This window comes from Acipenser ruthenus, chromosome 26 (assembly GCF_902713425.1).
Source record: "Acipenser ruthenus chromosome 26, fAciRut3.2 maternal haplotype, whole genome shotgun sequence".
Lineage (NCBI taxonomy): Eukaryota > Metazoa > Chordata > Actinopteri > Acipenseriformes > Acipenseridae > Acipenser > Acipenser ruthenus.
In genome coordinates this window covers 26,585,357-26,602,530 of record NC_081214.1, presented here as the reverse complement: position 1 = coordinate 26,602,530, position 17,174 = coordinate 26,585,357, and the positions used below count along the sequence as shown (strand labels likewise).

The window sequence follows — 17,174 nt, the reverse complement described above, 5'->3', positions numbered from 1 at the left end:
AGGGCATCATTTGCATATCTGATTGTGAAGAGCTCGCTGCACCGCTCTACCGCGTCACTGCACACATGCACACTGATCAAACAAGGTGTGCAAATGAAGATGCAAATGCAGAGTGTGATAGGTCCTCCCACCCCTTTGAAATCTCAATGGAGCCGGGTTTAGAAAACGACAAGTAAAAAAAAAAAAAAAAAAGTCCTCTTGCCTTTCTGATTACTCTTGAAAATATTCAAGACCTCAAATTAAAGTAATTGAGTGTACGCTTAGAACGCGCTAAATAATACATGGTTATATAACCGATTCGGAAAGAGGTTGCCTTATAACATCCTTGATGACTGCAACTAGTGTGAAATAGAGCTGCATTAGGATGCAGGTAAGAATAGAGGGCATTCTCACAGCATGAAATCCACTTCAGAACATAGTTAATCTGGGGCACAGGCGGCACCACACATTAGTAACTGAGTTTCTTGCCCGTGTTGTCAGTTTGATCAGTGCCCAGGTATTAGCAGCTGATAACATTTTGAAGGAATACTGCACGCACTGAATATTTAGGCATGGTTGTGTGATGATGAGCTCAAAAACAGGCACCAGGACCAGAAAACCCCACTTAAATCAGGGAAGTGAAAACCACAAGCTACTCACATAAAATCACTCACTCTTTATTCATAATACAAAAAAAAAGAACAACTTTTAGGCTTTAACAAGCTGAACCGATTCAGTCTTGAATTTTCAGCACACTTCTTTTCTCCAAGTCGTTCATTTCCTTCAAGATCAGGGCAACGTTATAGCGAAGCTCTTGGAACTTGGAAACTGGCACCTTGGGGAAAAAAAACACAAAAAAACAAAAAACCCCATCCTCAGGACATTGCATTCAAAGTGGTGTTCTGTGTACTCGTGTTACGTGCGGCTCTGTACGGGGAGAGAGCTGGGTTTACGGGATCTGTTGCATGTGCTGCGGTTGACCTGTCACACTACCTGCCCCCTCCCCTCCCCTCCCCTCCAACAACATGAGTGGGTTGTGTTTACTTGATGTCTTTCTGGTCATTAGGAAGAGAAAAAATGTCCAGCAACATTTGCTTTGGATAAGAATGAATCACTTTAGCACTATGCTTCAGCTAGATCGAAAACAATGTATGTTTTTCTAATGCTCATGTGTTACATAACCACTGTGAATAACAGCAGCTTGGGCTGTGAAAGGCAGAGACACAAACAAACCATTTAGCATCCTGTCTCTGAATGGATTCTTAATTCAGGGGATCTCTCCAATTGCCTAGCAACTCATGAGCCCAACACAATGCTACCCAGTGCTCCGTTCTCCACCGCATACTGAGACAGCCACTCCCAAAGGGCTTCTCCCAGAATCACAAAAAAAATACAGAAACACTAAACGAAACCGAATACACTCTACGACAAACATTTCAACCACAAGTATTTTTTTTCAGCGTCTTCAAATGTAAAAAGACTACAGATTGAAAAGTTTGTCGTTGATTTTATTTTTCTGTTGATTTTAGCGTTTCTGAACGTGGCATGAGTGTTAAATAGTTACTGATTTAATGAAATCCTCTCTTCCTAGGGATTATCACAGAGCCCTGCAACTCTGCACATCTTTAATTCAGAGCGGTTTTGAAGTGGTTCAAGCAGCTAGAGGGGAGAGACCATATATTTAACAGGGGTCTGACTGCTCAAACTCCTGGCTCCTGATCATTGAAATGATGTAGATCTGAAACCCCAGGGTGTAGGACTAGTGGGAGTCTCTAGCCCTGGAAGGCTTTACATAATAACTAAACAAACTTACAAGTCCACAATGATTGTATATGGAAGAGCACATGCCAAAGGCTAAAGAACAAATCAATAGCTTTGCAACACCTACACCATTAAATATGAATCACGTCGATCAGCAGCTGCGATACAAATTGGGTAGAGCCTGCCTGCCCTCACACAGAAGCGAAGGTAATTAAGATTACCTCAAAGCGGTGGGCATTCCCATCTGTCAGCTTCATCTGCATCAGTATGGAGGGCTGCAGCGCACGGGCTAAAGAGCTGTGAGGAAAAAGAAAATCTCAAAGGGCAATCGGATACCACGGTTACACTCTGCTCATTTTTCAAACCAATTGTGCACACACACAGGCTACAGGGACCCAATTACATGCACATGCAATTGAGGCTTTGTTGCACGCCGTGTGCATTGACAAAAGCTGCACCACGTCCACTGTAGCAATCTAGCATTGGCAGAGTGGAGGTGCAGGGAGCCTGTGAAACGTGCACCTCTTTGTAAGGGCACAGAGACAGAAGCACATCAAGGGTGTGTGTTTAGCTTGTTGAGATGGGAGCCTGTGAAATGTGCACCTCTTTGAAAGGGCACAGACACAGAAGCACATTGTTTACCTCGTTGAGATGGCCACGTCTACTCTCCACCTGAAATCAGCAATGCCTGCCCGTCGAGTTCCCTGCTGAGCAGCAGCACTCTCGAGCACCGCTCGCCTGAAAAGGTTTGCACAATGAAAACTGATTATTATACGAGTCTGTGACAAGAGCATTCCAATCATAAGTTGTGGTGGTGGTTAATAAAGGATATGCTGATGAAATGCAAAGTTTCAATCACTATTACTATTATTATTATTATTATTATTATTATTATTATTATTATTATTATTATTATTATTATTATTATTATTAACAAGTCATGATTCAATTCAAATGGCCCAATTTATGACAACTACTGTACAAAGCTTCTACTTCCTCCCCATCTAGCCCACAAGTAAAATAACTAGTTAAGTAAAAACTGCTGCAACAAACCCATTCACGGATACATTGAACAGTGATTCAAACCCGTTCAGATACACTGAACAGTGAATCAGACCTGTTCAGATACATTGAACAGTGATTCAAACCCGTCCAAATACATTGAAAAGTGATTCAGACCTGTTCAGATACATTGAACAGTGATTCATGTAATTATATAATGTAGGCTGTTCATGGAGTGCTTTTCTTTTTATAGAAGATTGCACACTGTGAAGAAGTGAAGAAGGGGAAACCGTGGAGGTTAATGAGCAGCTTGTCTTCAGAAACTGCGATTTGGCTGGAATCAAGACTTTCACTCCCAATTATATATATTTGTATAAAATAATCTCGCAATGCGTATGTGAAAAAAGAAAACCCTCTTCATGGTAGCCATCGAGCCCACGCTGATGGAGTCGCTCGTTGTGTCCTTATAATCTTATCACAGCTAACCGACTCTGGTGAGGAAGACCAGGGGCCACTTTGCTAATCACCAGCAGTACTGGAAACAGCTTTATTTAGTTGGATAATCACAATGATTTAGGTCACTGCTACTTATGGTGATTAGTTTCCCACTTGAACCACGATCTGATCTACAGTATTTATATACAGTGCAGGGTATAAGCGACAGGCATTAACTGTCAGTGACTATCACTAAACAAACCATTGCAATACATCTGCAGGGGGTGAAAGATGCTTTATGTATTCCTTAATTATTCTATGTGCCGGAATCAAGCTCCCTGCTGAGTGTATCAAATGGAAGCAGTTTCAGTGCAAACCCACTGCTAAGTTACAGAACCACAAAGCAACAAATAGATACTTCTTTCCTCTTTATTTGTGTGGCTGATAAAGCACTGCAGCTACAGGACGACAGAGAAAGAAAGCACTATATAGTCAGACAGCATGTACACAGCACAGCTAGTAATGCCGTCTCCATTCAATGAACAGGATTATCAGTTCTGCCAATACCCTTACACAGGATTATCAGTTCTGCCAATACCCTTACACAAAAACCTTAAGATACAAACCTACTGCCGAAGATCACGCTGGCAAAATCTGCAATGAACTCCTCTGCTATCCTGCAGCAAGATGAAACAGTGTGTCAAAGGCACGCTCACAGTGGAGGAGAAACACAGGAGAGAAGGGAATTGCTTTTAGGAAGGAAAGCTCCTTCAGGATCTATCTATAATACTTTCAGCATTTAGAGACACATATACAAATGCATTGCGTGCTGCACTGTTGAAAGCACGTTCATTCCTCATATAAGGTCATTATGCATTTGCGTCAATATGTGTCAAAGCATTGTTTTCACACCTTTTCTAACTGGGTGTGTGGGTCACCTAGTTTGCTGTGGAAAGCAGACATTGCCTACTCCTTAAGGAGTTGAAAGTTAGAATCCAATTTCCTTTCTAGGAGCCTAGAAGCTGATGATTGTAACTTTAAATGGCAAAAATCACCTTAAAATATGTATGCCTGACATCCTCAGGCTAATGTCTGCTTATATAAAAGATAATAGATTTTATTTTCGTTTTTTTTTTATTTTAAGAGGCTGGAAATTACATAATATCTGAAAGGCCTGGGATTTAAACACGCCTCCTCACGCGGTTTCGGCAGAGTACCGTCAAGAAGCCACGGCAACAGGGCGTGGGATCCAGCACAACTAGATCAGAACAAGGGGGCTTGAGCTGAATAACAAGCAATTTCACTACAATGAGTAACGCAGACTATAAATGTTGCCTGAATATCACTGTCAAGTGAGTGTTAGTCGAGGGCCCATCTTTGAAATGAGATGTCAATCTCAATGGGCCCTTTGAGAGCTGAATCCAAATGAGGGCTATTTTCAGCAAAGAGTGTCTCGTTTTAAATCAGTTAAAGACATTTCAACAAAATAAGCCTGCACTATACTGTATATCAAAAATGAACTGATTATTAATCAACTACGAGTGCAGTGCTGGTGTTTAGCTGCACACGAGCTGATAACAAAGAATACACTCGCCAGCCGGGGCATGACTTTGAAATCAAACCATTTGGCATTTCAGACATTTCAGTGGTGTGTCAATGCACAGAGTTCTTCACGGAGAAGCCGAGGCTGAGGATCTCATACAGATAAGGACCCTGTCTGTGTCACTGTCCCCTGTGAGTTAAAGATGCATTCGTTAAACGGACACTGTGTCTGAGCACATTCAGCACACTGGATCTGCAGCAAGAACAATACAAAACAAAAGTACTGCCATTACCTAATATCCCGTAGATCTTCCTTGAAGACCTGCAGAAGAAAAAAAAGAGGAATAAAACAAAATGTCAACCCAGAAACCCTAAGATTACATCGGCAGTGTAGCAGCAAAACCTCTCATTGCACAGCAGGTTAAAGTGGATCCAGACTCCTTTACTATTAGCATAGTTACACTTCACGCTAAGGGCTGGCTCCAAATACACCCCCCATTGTAAACTCAGAGATACAGCACCAGTATGAATACCAACAGGAATAGCAACAGAATAGTACAGAATACAAAATGGCAATGAATAGTTTAGTAAAACATGGATGAGTGGTATTGAAGGGGTCACTGGGTAAGAAGACGACGTGTTGGGATGATGGTAATGTTTATTAAAATTACTGGCTTACAGTGTGTGGGATAAAAAAAATCAAACAATTTGAGAGAGGAGGCTGGGAGTCACAATGCTTCTGATTGTATCTACAGTGCTTGGTGTTGCATGAAATACTCACCTCCTGTTTGAGAGAGGAGGCTGGGAGTCACAATGCTTCTGATTGTATCTACAGTGCTTGGTGTTGCATGAAATACTCACCTCCTGTTTGAGAGAGGAGGCTGGGAGTCACAATGCTTCTGATTGTATCTATAGTGCTTGGTGTTGTATGAAATACTCACCTCCTGTTTGAGAGAGGAGGCTGGGAGTCACTATGCTTCTGATTGTATCTACAGTGCTTGGTGTTGTATGAAATACTCACCTCCTGTTTGAGAGAGGAGGCTGGGAGTCACAATGCTTCTGATTGTATCTACAGTGCTTGGTGTTGCATGAAATACTCACCTCCTGTTTCAGAGAGGAGGCTGGGAGTCACAATGCTTCTGATTGTATCTACAGTGCTTGGTGTTGTATGAAATACTCACCTCCTGTTTCAGAGAGGAGGCTGGGAGTCGCAACGCTTCCTTCAGCAGAGTGTACATCCCTGCTATAATGTAGCTTAACTGCTCTTCAGAGAGATTCCCATGCTCAGCGATGGCAGTCATAGATTCTCTGCAGTCCTTTCCTTCCAATGCGCTTACAACAGCTACAAAATACAAGCACAGCACAGCATGATGATTAAAAAGCCCTGCCATTGACATCACCTTGAGCATCACTTCGACCAGGTGTATTGAGAAAGGCACCCAACCTGTACCACCTGGCAGTACAAAACGCCGTTCGGGTGCCTAGAATATAAAACAAAACTGTTTTATAAGTTATGGATTTTGTATGAATGCATTCCCTTATTTTATTTCCCGGTGTTGTGAGCTTGCAAGCTATTCCATGGTGTTTCATTTAAATCATACCACGTTAACGGAGATGGAGAATTCCATGTTAAGATACAGGCCCCAAGTAGTGTAATTATTTGCAGAGTAGGTGTCATACCTCAATTAAAGACTTGTGCTGCCGATCCTATAAAGAACCTTGCAGAACAAACACACACATGTGGTTTGAAATGAGCTGTGGTGTGTCCATTCTTGAGCAGGTGGAATGACCCTTGATTTCAAGTTTAAAACAAAGGCATGGATGGATAATGTTCTAATTGAGCCTGCTGTACATTTGGAGAAGTTTTGGTTATCTGGAAGGTGAAACTATTTTAAAAGTTTACCTTATTGCACTAATATTATTTTTTGTACCGAATTTCGAACTCTTTTCTGCAGTACGGTGCAGGGTTGGGTTGGGTTGGGTTGGGTTGGGTTAGGTTGTGGAAGCCTACTTACCTTTGAGGATTTTTCTGAACATTTCTTTGTCCAAATCCTTCAAGTGTTTCGTCATGACCTCCACCTCTGACGGGATCCTCGCTCCGAGGAAGCCGGTTCTATCGCTCGGCTGACCGGCGGCTGAAGCTGCCGCTTTACCGGCAGATGACATGATGCTGACAGCCTCGAGTTTGAAACTTGTTTTGGTGTTGTTTAGTACGGTACACCTCACTCCAATCCTGTCACAAACGACTGACTGCTGTTCTAGATGCTAACACTAGCATAGCGCTGCTGGTTCTACTGTAGTAAAACCCGTTTTCATTCACCAGACACGGTAACGTGCATTCTCCAATTACTCATACATATACATATACGGAATTAGATATAAATATAATACTATATTACATTTGAAAAAGTAAATACAAATAAACCACCAGCTCTACTCTAGTGCAAAACGTTCTCTAGCTGTTTCCTGCGAAACCACGTGATTCGCATAAAAGCCGCTCATGTGATCATAAAATTAATTTTCACAAAACAGTAACGGTGCGCCATCTGGCGGCCACATTGCTACTGTACTTTTGAAAAATAAACACACACACACGGTAGCTTTGTTATTATGAAATAAACTAATTGCAACTTTTAAATCGTGTATTTTTCAAAATGTTATAAATGGAAAACTAAAAAAAAGTATTTTTATCAGTTCGGACACAAAACGTATAGAATTAAAACTGTATGTACTGTACACAAGGTTACATAAAACAATAACACTTTCTATTTCTACGCATATTACCTTTTAAAACAAGCACGTTCAAATACTAAAACTGTAACAAAGCTGCTGCTGCCATGTTAATGGTTAATGAGGATTCAGCTTGTGTTTGGTATTCCAACACATCGATTACAAAGCCCTGTCATTTTGAATAACCATACAACAAAATAGCTTGAAATGGAACCGCGTATATTATTTGTACATTTTGTTATTGACTATAGTCATCCCACTCTGCAGGGGGCGCTGTTGTTCTTCAAGTCCGCATACTCTGCAATCCCACGTGATGGCATTGTTGGTGGAACCCGTCTGGTGAAGAAAGGAAGTGGCATTACGTCATCTGCGGGGTGGAAGAAGTAGGGTCTTGTGAAAACAAATCCAGGTCGGTATCCGAAATGTACGTTTATAATGGATATCAGTATCGAGCAGCACACGGAAGGGCAACATCGTGCACGTATTTAACGGTTTAGCGTGTTTAATCTGATCCTGGTAGAGGGTCTGTATTAACAGGCTGTCCAATGGCTACGCAGAGGAGTGTGGGCGTTTGCGCGTACTTACGGGGTCAGAAGAGAGATGTCTTCTTGTTCTGTGTAAATCCGGGCAGTTTGACTAGTGGTTTTCAGTTACACTTCATCGGAGGTTATCAGAAACCCGTGTCAAGGTTATCAGTTAAAGTGTATGTTAAATACCAACCAATATAAATCTGTGCTATCTCAATTGCACTGTAAGTTACGCAAAGCCGACTGCAGTGAAGGCAAGTACTTGTACAGCCAGGCAGGCAGCTGCAGGGAAACCGGCGTGTTTATCCTAGCGTGTAATCTGGGCACTCTGTGTTGCATTGCTGCACAGTATTAATAACAGGATTGTATTAACGCGTCTGTTGTTTTATTGTCGCCCCTGTAGAAACTGTCGACCACGTTTACACTCAACGACAGAAGAAACCAGCAGTAAACGAGCGAAGGCCGTGGGTTTGTTGTCCTGCGGTACCATGAAAGGCCAGCATCATTTCAGCTGTTGCACATTATTTGTTCGGTCTGTAGTTTATTGACCCGTCAGGTAAGCATGCCGTTGTCACACCATTGTCGTTATTTACGGATTCTATCATGATTTAACGGTCTGGCAGCATGCCATTTAGACCGTTGCTGTAGCACTTAGTGTCCAAATAAAATTATTAGAGAGTAGTTGTTTATCAAATATATAAATTGTTTTTGTAAAAAACATATGAATATACAGTTTTATTTATATATATATATATATATATATATATATATATATATATATATATATATATATATATATATATATAACCCATGGGTGGTTTCAGAGACGCCAATTACCATTAAACTCGGTCTACTCGGTAAAACATGATAGTTAAAAACACACATTTCGAGGACTTAAGCTTACTTTAATGTCTGCATAGAGTGTAAGGCATTTCGTTGCTGCAATTAAATTAGGTCTGCAAATGTAAGTTGGGTGACGTTTAACCATTTGCTGCCCAGGCATTAAATAGGCAAGGGAACATCCCCAGGACAGCAAAGGGTTCAAATCATTTGCTGTGTGCATTTGTAGTTGAATGATGTGTTCCATGCCTTCAGCACTTCAGCATCCCTGTGACAATGTCCGAAGATCTCTACGAGAAGTTTTTGTCTCCAGGGGATCCGTTCCCTTTGCTGTCCCAGCGCGGTAATGTCAGTGAAGAAGGAACGCTGGACGTGAGTGACTTCAGCTGCCAGCTTTCCTCCTGTCACAGAACTGACCCCCTCCATCGCTTTCACAGCAACAGGTCAGGATTGAAAATGACTGTGAATGTAGTTTTCAGTACAACAAATACATGTTCTTTTTAAGAGAAGCCCTGTTTTTAGGTGTAATAGGGTTGTCAACTGTATGCCAGTGTTAAGTTACAATGTAAGCATGTTTACAGATGGAGAGATCATTCGGCCCATCAGTACGCCTCCTGTTGATAGAAGTTTGTTAATCTCAAAACTGTCAAGTGGGGTCATAAAGGATCCCAGTAATAAAGCATCTACAACATGGCTTGGTAACCCATTCCATCCCCTCAAAGAACTGTCTCCTACCTTCAGTGCTAAGTCTGTCTTCACTAAATTTCCAACACTGCATTCTGTGGTCCTGGTTTCTGTGCTGCCTTTAAAGTATTGATTAGGGTTCACGTGGTCATCTTCTTTTAAGATATTAGGCTGAATACATTGGAATGGTAAATGTATTGTCATGGTGTATTGCTTGTGTTGATTGCTCTGTGTTCAGATGGAACCTGACCTCGTGTGGTACCAGCGTTGCGAGCTCCGAGTGCAGCGAGGAACTGTTTTCCTCTGTCTCTGTCGGGGACCAGGATGACTGCTATTCCCTCTTGGATGACCAGGAGTTCACCTCCTTCGAGCTGTTTCCAGAGGGGAGTGTCTGCAGCGACGTCTCCTCTTCCATCAGTACCTACTGGGACTGGTCAGATAGTGACTTTGAATGGCAGGTGGGTGCAGGGCACACAGAATATGCAGCCAAATCTGCGGCCAGCAACTAAAATCCAGTGCATATAAACAGGGATGGGAATAAGACCCCCATTGCATAGCGGTTTGATCCATTTCTGGTTTTATAATGAGCTTAATACAAACTGTCTTTAGTAATATTATTTGTTGTGTTTCTTGATTCGAAGCTGCCTGGCAGTGACATTGCGAGTGGAAGTGATGTCCTGTCTGATATCATACCCAGCATTCCTAGCTCTCCTTGCCTGGTCCCAAAGAGGAAAAGCAAACAGCACAGGAATCTGGACGAGCTTCCCTGGAGTGCCATGACCAACGATGAGCAGGTACTGTGCAGCTTATCCCAGTGATGAGCAGGGTATCCCAGTGATGAGCAGGTACAGTGCAGGGTATCCCAGTGATGAGCAGGTACAGTGCAGGGTATCCCAGTGATGAGCAGGTACAGTGCAGGGTATCCCAGTGATGAGCAGGGTATCCCAGTGATGAGCAGGTACAGTGCAGGGTATCCCAGTGATGAGCAGGTACAGTGCAGGGTATCCCAGCGATGAGCAGGGTATCCCAGTGATGAGCAGGTACAGTGCAGGGTATCCCATCGATGAGCAGGTACTGTGCAGGGTGTTCTAAAGCCTGCTTGTACCCACAACAGGACAGGCGTTCAACCCAGTGCAGAAGAAAAGGTGATAGTTGTCCTGTTCTAATTTATAAAGTATAATTTATTGATTTTTACAACTGATGTTTTTGATTTTTTTTGTATTTCTCTCACCGAGCCCATTTTAGCTCTGCATTAAACCTGTTGGTTTTAATTTGAATCTTCCAGGAAAAAAAAAAGCTCCTTAAGATTTTATTGGGAGGTCCTTTAGATTCACAGGCTTTGCATTGATTTATTATTATTATTATTATTATTATTATTATTATTATTATTATTATTATTATTATTTATTTCTTAGCAGACGCCCTTATCCAGGGCGACTTACAATCGTAAGCAAATACATTTCAAGTATCACAGTACAAGTAATAATACAATTAAGAGCAAGATAAATGCAATGACTTTGGTTCAAGCAAGTACAAGTGTGACAAAATACAATTCAATAATACAGCAGATAGCAGTGTCAGTGATAGTTACATCAGGATATGATTAAATACAAAATACTACAGATTAAACACTTGGCAGATTACAGTGCTCTGAAGTACAGGATTAGTGGGATTGGGGAACTTTATGATTCACATCTATCAAAAGCTTATTTTAGTGTAACAGTGTTGCCCCAAAAACAAAGGATCATTACAGTAAACACTCCCAAGTGTCACTCCCTCAGTCATTTCGTTTTAATTGCGATTTAACAACTCTTTATTTTTTAAAATCAGGTTGAATATATTGAATACTTGAGTCGAAAGGTGAGCACTGAGATGGGACTGAGAGAGCAGCTGGATATTATCAAAATCATTGACCCCAGCGCGCAGATATCTCCTACAGACAGCGAATTCATCATCGAGCTCAACTGTCTTACAGATGACAAGTTAAAACAGGTAAGGCTGCTGCCTCTTCCAAGGAACGCTGTTTGTACAGTCTGCTGAAAAGCTTTACAATGTGTTAACTTAAGTTCCCTTCTTTTAAACACTCCTTAACACACAAGTGAACTTCTGTGGGTCCTTTGGGGACCACTCCCAAATCGGTATCATTAAATAACTGATACTAATAAAACGAGAGGTTTCCTATAGCCCTGTTTTAAGTGGTGCATGTTTCTCAGCACTAGTTTGGCGGACTCTAATGTCCTTATGCAACGCAAATGCTTCCCTAAGCCTTGGTTGCATGTCCTATGCTGTGTTAACAATCCCAGTGCTGTCTGCCCCAGGTGAGGAACTACATCAAGGAGCACAGCTCTCGCCTGCGCCCGAGCAGCACCCGGGACAGCTGGAAGAGGAGCAGCTACAGCAGTGCCAGCACCAGTGGGGTGAGCGGCACCAGCAGCAATGCCAGCATGGTCAGCACAGGCAGCAGCAGCAACGGCTCCAGCGGCTCCAACATGAGCCGGGCACACAGCGACAGCAACCTGTCCACCAGCGCCGCCGCCGAGAGGATCCGAGACTCCAAGGTGAGAGCGCAGCGGCGCCACCTCCTGTATACATCTCCGAGTGACTCCAGAAATCTTATCTGATTTGCATTTCCCATTCGCTCGCTACACAGGTCTCAAATGTGCAGTTTTGAAAGCATGTTAAAGCAAATATGTATTGTCATTTTAAAATATCTGGTACTCCACTAGATTGAAAAAACATCTCACTTTCTATGTGTTACTTTCAGGAAAACTACAGATGGGTCATTTCACCTCAGTAGTGTGTTCTGGGTCAAAGTATGTTACTGGCTGAAAGCATGCGAGTCAATAGGGGAAGGAGCTGCTTGGTTCATGACAAGAAAGAAGCAGTTGAATGGGTGGGGAAATGACCAAGAAAGCAAGGCTTGCAAACAGACATTTCTGTAACTTACTGTAGTACCAAATATTATGTTTTAAAATAAACATACTAGACCACATGCTGCTTTCAAAACGAGCACAAAAAGTTAGATTTCTGGAATGATTTTGTTCGCTACAATCCCTTTTAAGGATGAAACTAAAATGCGGTTCTGTGTATTTTATGGATGTATATCCGTATATTTATTCTTGTACTGAGCTAATTTTTGCAAGGTGTGTTTTTGTGTTGTCTTTGACAGAAGCGCTCTAAACAGCGCAAGCTCCAGCAGAAAGCCCTGCGCAAGAAGCAGGTGAAGGAGCAGAGGCAGGCCCGCAAGGAGAGGCTGAGCGGACTGTTCCTGAACGAAGAGGTGCTGTCACTCAAAGTGACAGAGGAGGAGGAGGAGGATCACGAGGGAGACGTTGAAGTCTTGATGTGACGAGCGGGACTCCCTCAGTGTTCCTTCTGAGCCTCAAGCTTTCGTATGTGAGCATTCAAAAAACTAAAAACAATACCCAAAGAGATACGTGCGTTTAGCTTCCAATATAGGGTTTCCACTGCATTGTGTGATTTGAAGTATAGCAGACTGGTGCATTTGCACTGCAAAGCAGTGTGTTCATATTTTTGTGAGGCAGTATTATAGGGTATGTTTGAGCTGTCACCCAAGCCTAACGTGCAGATACTGTACACGGAGCGCAAATTTTTTTCCCTTGAATGTTACTGTCAAAGTTCAAATGCACTTACTACCCCAATAAAAGACTCTTTTGGCTGTTAATATTATCACAAAGTAATATTAAGCCAGGAACACTCAAACTTGGTAAAATCGTATTCTTTCTCATATTGTATTCTTTCAGCGGAGAAGCCTCTTTGGGGGGGGGGGGAGTTTGCAAAGCATGATATGCCTAAATATAGGCTTTTGAAAATCCTCTTTTAACAAACACTAAACTATATTTCAGTCCCTAAACCGTTAATGCTAATTACATACCTGCAACACCAGAAACCTCTCCCCATCCTCTGCTGTAAAGGACAGACATTTCCAAAAATGACAAATCAGAAGTAATGAGGCGTAGAGGGAACACTGAGCTCCACATGGGGCTGTGTGTGGAGCAGAGAAGCACGTGGACACAGTAAAAGGGGATACCTTTTGTTTACAACTGAGCGTTCTGCTTTTCTTTGTATTTAAAACTCCCAAGTACTTCAGTACTTTTACTGAATTATAAAAAAAGGCATCAATGCAATCGTTTGCTTTATTTGCTTTCAGAGCAGTGGAAGACAATGTTGTTCTTGTTCCAAATTCAAACACTGCATTAAACCAGGGAGGTATTTGCACAGATCATTATTGCACATGTTTTACTTATTTTAGAATAATCCATAGGGGCATATTCACTAAACCCTTTCTGCAGGTTGCCCTATTATTATTATTTTTTTTCTGAAAGTCATTGGGATTGTAAAATGTATTTTGTAAGAAAAAAAAAGATATTGGGGAACACCAGGAATGAAATTTGTTTGGGAAATAATATATGCCATTGCAGTCATGCATTTTGACAGCAGTGCTAGGCATTATTTTCCGTAAGCCTGTAACACCATGTAAAATGACTTTGTAATTGACTCCCTGTTCAGGTGATTATATGTGGTATACAACCTGTGGATGTCTTTGGTATTCAGAGATAGGCCTTGCTCTTCATGATGTATGCTGTACATTGTGTGAAATGTATTGTCACAGTGCTTTCAGATTCAATATAGATGAAGCCTCGTAATGCTGGCTTTAACTAGGTGTTTTTGGGGTGAGGGTATTGAGTCTAAATCACTTTATCATGAACCCGAATAGAATCAAATACACTCTTTTTTATAGCAAGACTTGTTGTATTGCATGCATGGAAAGAAGCCCAGTGTATTGCAGTTTAAATTCTTGCTGGCTTTAGTAAGAGACAATGCAGTTCAGCTCGTGACCTTTTATGTTTTATCAATGTTTTAAACCCTGGCATGACTAATTAATCACAGTGAAACTTGAACGTCGTTATCATCTACTGTACTGTCAGAAATAATGTATTGAAACAGACCGAAAAAATGTTAAACTTAACTTAAGCACATCTTCTTAGAAACAGTGTAAAACTTTTAGTGCTGGAAAATGTCGACGTGTTAAGACCTTTGCGCTGGAAGCATGGCAGCCTAGGGGATTTGTGAAGGCATCCAGTCTTTCTCAATGCTAACTTCACAGAGCACTTTGCAAAGTCACAAGTCTTGTCATTTAATAAAGATATGTGATATATAATAGATTGCGTTTAGCTGGATTCAGATTGTGAATCTTACAAACTTGAACTTACTCTGTATCTAAACAGATCTGTATATCCAAGGATCTGGGGGGTGCATTTAATACACTGTAAGATATGTATGGATGTGTATGATTTCTCAGTGCTGGTGTTCTTTATTTGAAGCTGTGCTTTGTAGCAGTTGTAACTCTAATGATTGCACTGGTAAAATACATTTAACACTGTATTTGTTATAAGCCGTGAAAGTGCAAAGAAACACAAGATTGTTCATTTGATTAAACTTCACCTAAATGCTTGCAGTTTTAGCAGTCCTGATTGTGTAGTGTCTCATGATGCCCAGTAGATGGCAGTATGCAGAGTCTTTAATTTAATCTTAAATGTATTGCAGTTACAGGAAAGGGATCTTTGTGCCCAACTGCTGTGCCAGCTCTGCCTCTGAGATTCACTTCATACAATAAACACATCCACTTTCTGTACCACCTTTAAGAGCTCAGACACACTGATGCACGGTGGCAAGGAGACCAGAAAATATCAAAATAAGTCGGACCCCAGAATCACACCCTTGTGCAGCTATACATGCACTTTTGACAATACAGTTCAGCTTTATCATTGTATTTCTCCAAATCTAAGTGTGGGTGATACAAGTAAAATAAGAACAGATCCACCGGATGATAATGTAAAACATTTCTTGTTTAAATGTTATTATTGTTATTTCGTTATTAAATCTCACATTGTCGCTACTCGGTTCTTTGGGATGGAATCTACTTTTTAATTTTTATTTGATGCGCTTCTTTCGACTGTACGAATATCAAATCTGTGTTTCAATTTCAAAAGTAACCCAATGTTACAGTGCAGTTGTTTGTCAATTGTTTGCTTTAGTATGACGGTTTACTTTTTATATTGGTGCACATTAAAAAGTTGTAATATGATTCTTTGTTGCAATTCTTTCTCACCATTCCTAGTCACACAACACTTCCAGCCAGCAGTTTGCTAAATCAAGTCTAATTCTGCAGTGTGAAAGAGTGGCGAGCCTGCCACCTGCATTCCACCACAATCACGTGAACCGGAGGCTGGAAACCACTGGAGACGCACCCTGTGGTGTTAGAAGTAAATAAATAGCACAGGATACAAACACTTCTGAGCACAGCTTTACAGAATGCAAACACTTCAGGCACAGAGGTACAAACTACACGTTCTCATTCCTCTCCCCTAGCACTACTATTGCCAGCCTTCTGTGACGCTGGCTTCCTGAACATGGAAGCTCTCTAAATCATTGTTTTAGTTACGATGTTTGAACTGCATAAGAGTCGCCGCTCCTGACGAGCAGACAAACCTGAGCACCTCCCTCCCCTCTAAACCACTGCACTTATATATGCGCTACAACCCCGCCCACTAATACACAGATAGTTTACTGTTTACATTGTACTCGTTTTATATAAACACTCCATTTATTTACTATTGTATATTATGTACAGAAATATTCTCCATTAACAATAGTAAAAATACATATTTAAAAAACCTTTAACCTGTCTTCAGGGTAAGCTTTTGTTTATGAATTCAAAGAAAAGGAAACATTTATCATTGCATAAACATCTTTTTTGCAAAAATATACATGGTCTTGAAATGTATTTCATGTTGAAAAATTGCTTGAAAAATATGATATGTTTGTGGTGAGATTGATTTCCCTCCCACTGTTACGCGAATAGACCTTCATCTATAAGAGTCCACTCTGGGTTGCTTAAAATACTTTGTATTACAAACATTGAGGCAGTGGAAAGCTCTTTATTATCATTACCACTAGGTGGCGCCAGTTGCTTAAACTCAGTCAGCATAAGGTTTGAACAATGTATGCCTAGGTATTTCAGAAACATCATTTTCCAAGTACATGGATGCTATTTTATGCACCATGTTCATCTTTAATTCTATGTTTTGATGCTCACCTAAATAAATTAAAAGCAAAACACCATCGCTAGAAGATGAAGAACACTTCTAGCTTTGAAATAAAAATATTGTACAGTAATAAGGAGGGGTGTCTGTTGAAATGTCTCAAGTGTTTCTACATTGTGATGCATTTAGAACTGTCTGTTCAGTGCAAGTCAGTCCTGTTTATGTACTGAAGTAGAAAATAGCATTCACTGTTTTAGATTCAATTTCAGATGTCATCCATGTAAACAGATGCCTTGTTCTGATGACTGCTTTAAATTGAGAATTATTTTGCTTCGGTTTTAAAATCCCTTTCTCTCACATTACATACACCCTGTACATTGTGCTGTTATATATATATATATATATATATATATATATATATATATATATATATATATATATAGTAGTCTTTAACAGAAACAGCTTTTCTAACATGAAGATTAATGCTGCTGGATAGTGTTTCATCTGGAAGAGCGAACAGGAATCAGAGTTAGAAATGGATGCAGCTCGTTCAGAACAGTGTGGTTAAACTGCAGTGGTGCTGCAGTTTACACATAGTTACACTGCA

General features: G+C 40.9%; 2 protein-coding genes across 5 annotated transcripts; one reads left to right on the top strand and one right to left on the bottom strand.

Moving 5' to 3' along the window:
* Positions 1-640: 640 nt before the first annotated feature.
* LOC117412224 (COMM domain-containing protein 5-like) lies at positions 641-7,792 on the bottom strand. Of its 2 annotated transcripts, none has more exons than XM_059000784.1 (7): positions 6,735-7,792; positions 5,901-6,061; positions 5,013-5,041; positions 3,804-3,854; positions 2,383-2,478; positions 1,962-2,037; positions 641-814 (listed from the first exon to the last, which is right to left on the bottom strand). In XM_059000784.1, the coding sequence occupies exons 1-7, from the start codon at positions 6,883-6,885 to the stop codon at positions 713-715; spliced, it is 666 nt and encodes a 221-aa protein (XP_058856767.1). In that variant the 5' UTR covers positions 6,886-7,792; the 3' UTR covers positions 641-712. The 2 variants fall into 2 exon arrangements, with proteins under 2 accessions (XP_058856767.1, XP_058856768.1); XM_059000785.1 differs by having other exon boundaries at positions 641-807.
* On the top strand, positions 7,775-15,609 carry LOC131696562 (protein FAM199X-like). 3 transcript variants are annotated; one of them, XM_059000782.1, is made up of 8 exons: positions 7,775-7,858; positions 8,380-8,532; positions 9,072-9,259; positions 9,739-9,958; positions 10,142-10,294; positions 11,331-11,492; positions 11,819-12,058; positions 12,670-15,609. In XM_059000782.1, exons 3-8 carry the CDS (start codon positions 9,093-9,095, stop codon positions 12,847-12,849), a joined length of 1,122 nt encoding a protein of 373 aa, XP_058856765.1. In that variant the 5' UTR covers positions 7,775-7,858; positions 8,380-8,532; positions 9,072-9,092; the 3' UTR covers positions 12,850-15,609. The 3 variants fall into 3 exon arrangements, with proteins under 3 accessions (XP_058856765.1, XP_058856764.1, XP_058856766.1); XM_059000781.1 differs by having other exon boundaries at positions 7,791-7,873; XM_059000783.1 differs by lacking the exon at positions 7,775-7,858 and adding an exon at positions 7,937-8,152.
* The last annotated feature ends 1,565 nt before the right edge of the window (positions 15,610-17,174 follow it).

Bases quoted from the DNA above. Each gene is read 5' to 3' on its own strand.
- LOC131696562 (XM_059000782.1), top strand. From the start codon at position 9,093: ATGTCCGAAGATCTCTACGAGAAGTTTTTGTCTCCAGGGGATCCGTTC. The intron at 9,260-9,738 runs GTCAGGATTGAA...CTCTGTGTTCAG, and splicing joins CATCGCTTTCACAGCAACAG to ATGGAACCTGACCTCGTGTG. The intron at 10,295-11,330 runs GTACTGTGCAGC...TTTTAAAATCAG, and splicing joins CCATGACCAACGATGAGCAG to GTTGAATATATTGAATACTT.
- LOC117412224 (XM_059000784.1), bottom strand. From the start codon at position 6,885: ATGTCATCTGCCGGTAAAGCGGCAGCTTCAGCCGCCGGTCAGCCGAGC. The intron at 2,479-3,803 runs GTTTGTATCTTA...AAACCTTTTCAG, and splicing joins AGCGTGATCTTCGGCAGTAG to GCGAGCGGTGCTCGAGAGTG. The intron at 815-1,961 runs GTAATCTTAATT...TTTTTCCCCAAG, and splicing joins GGAATGCCCACCGCTTTGAG to GTGCCAGTTTCCAAGTTCCA.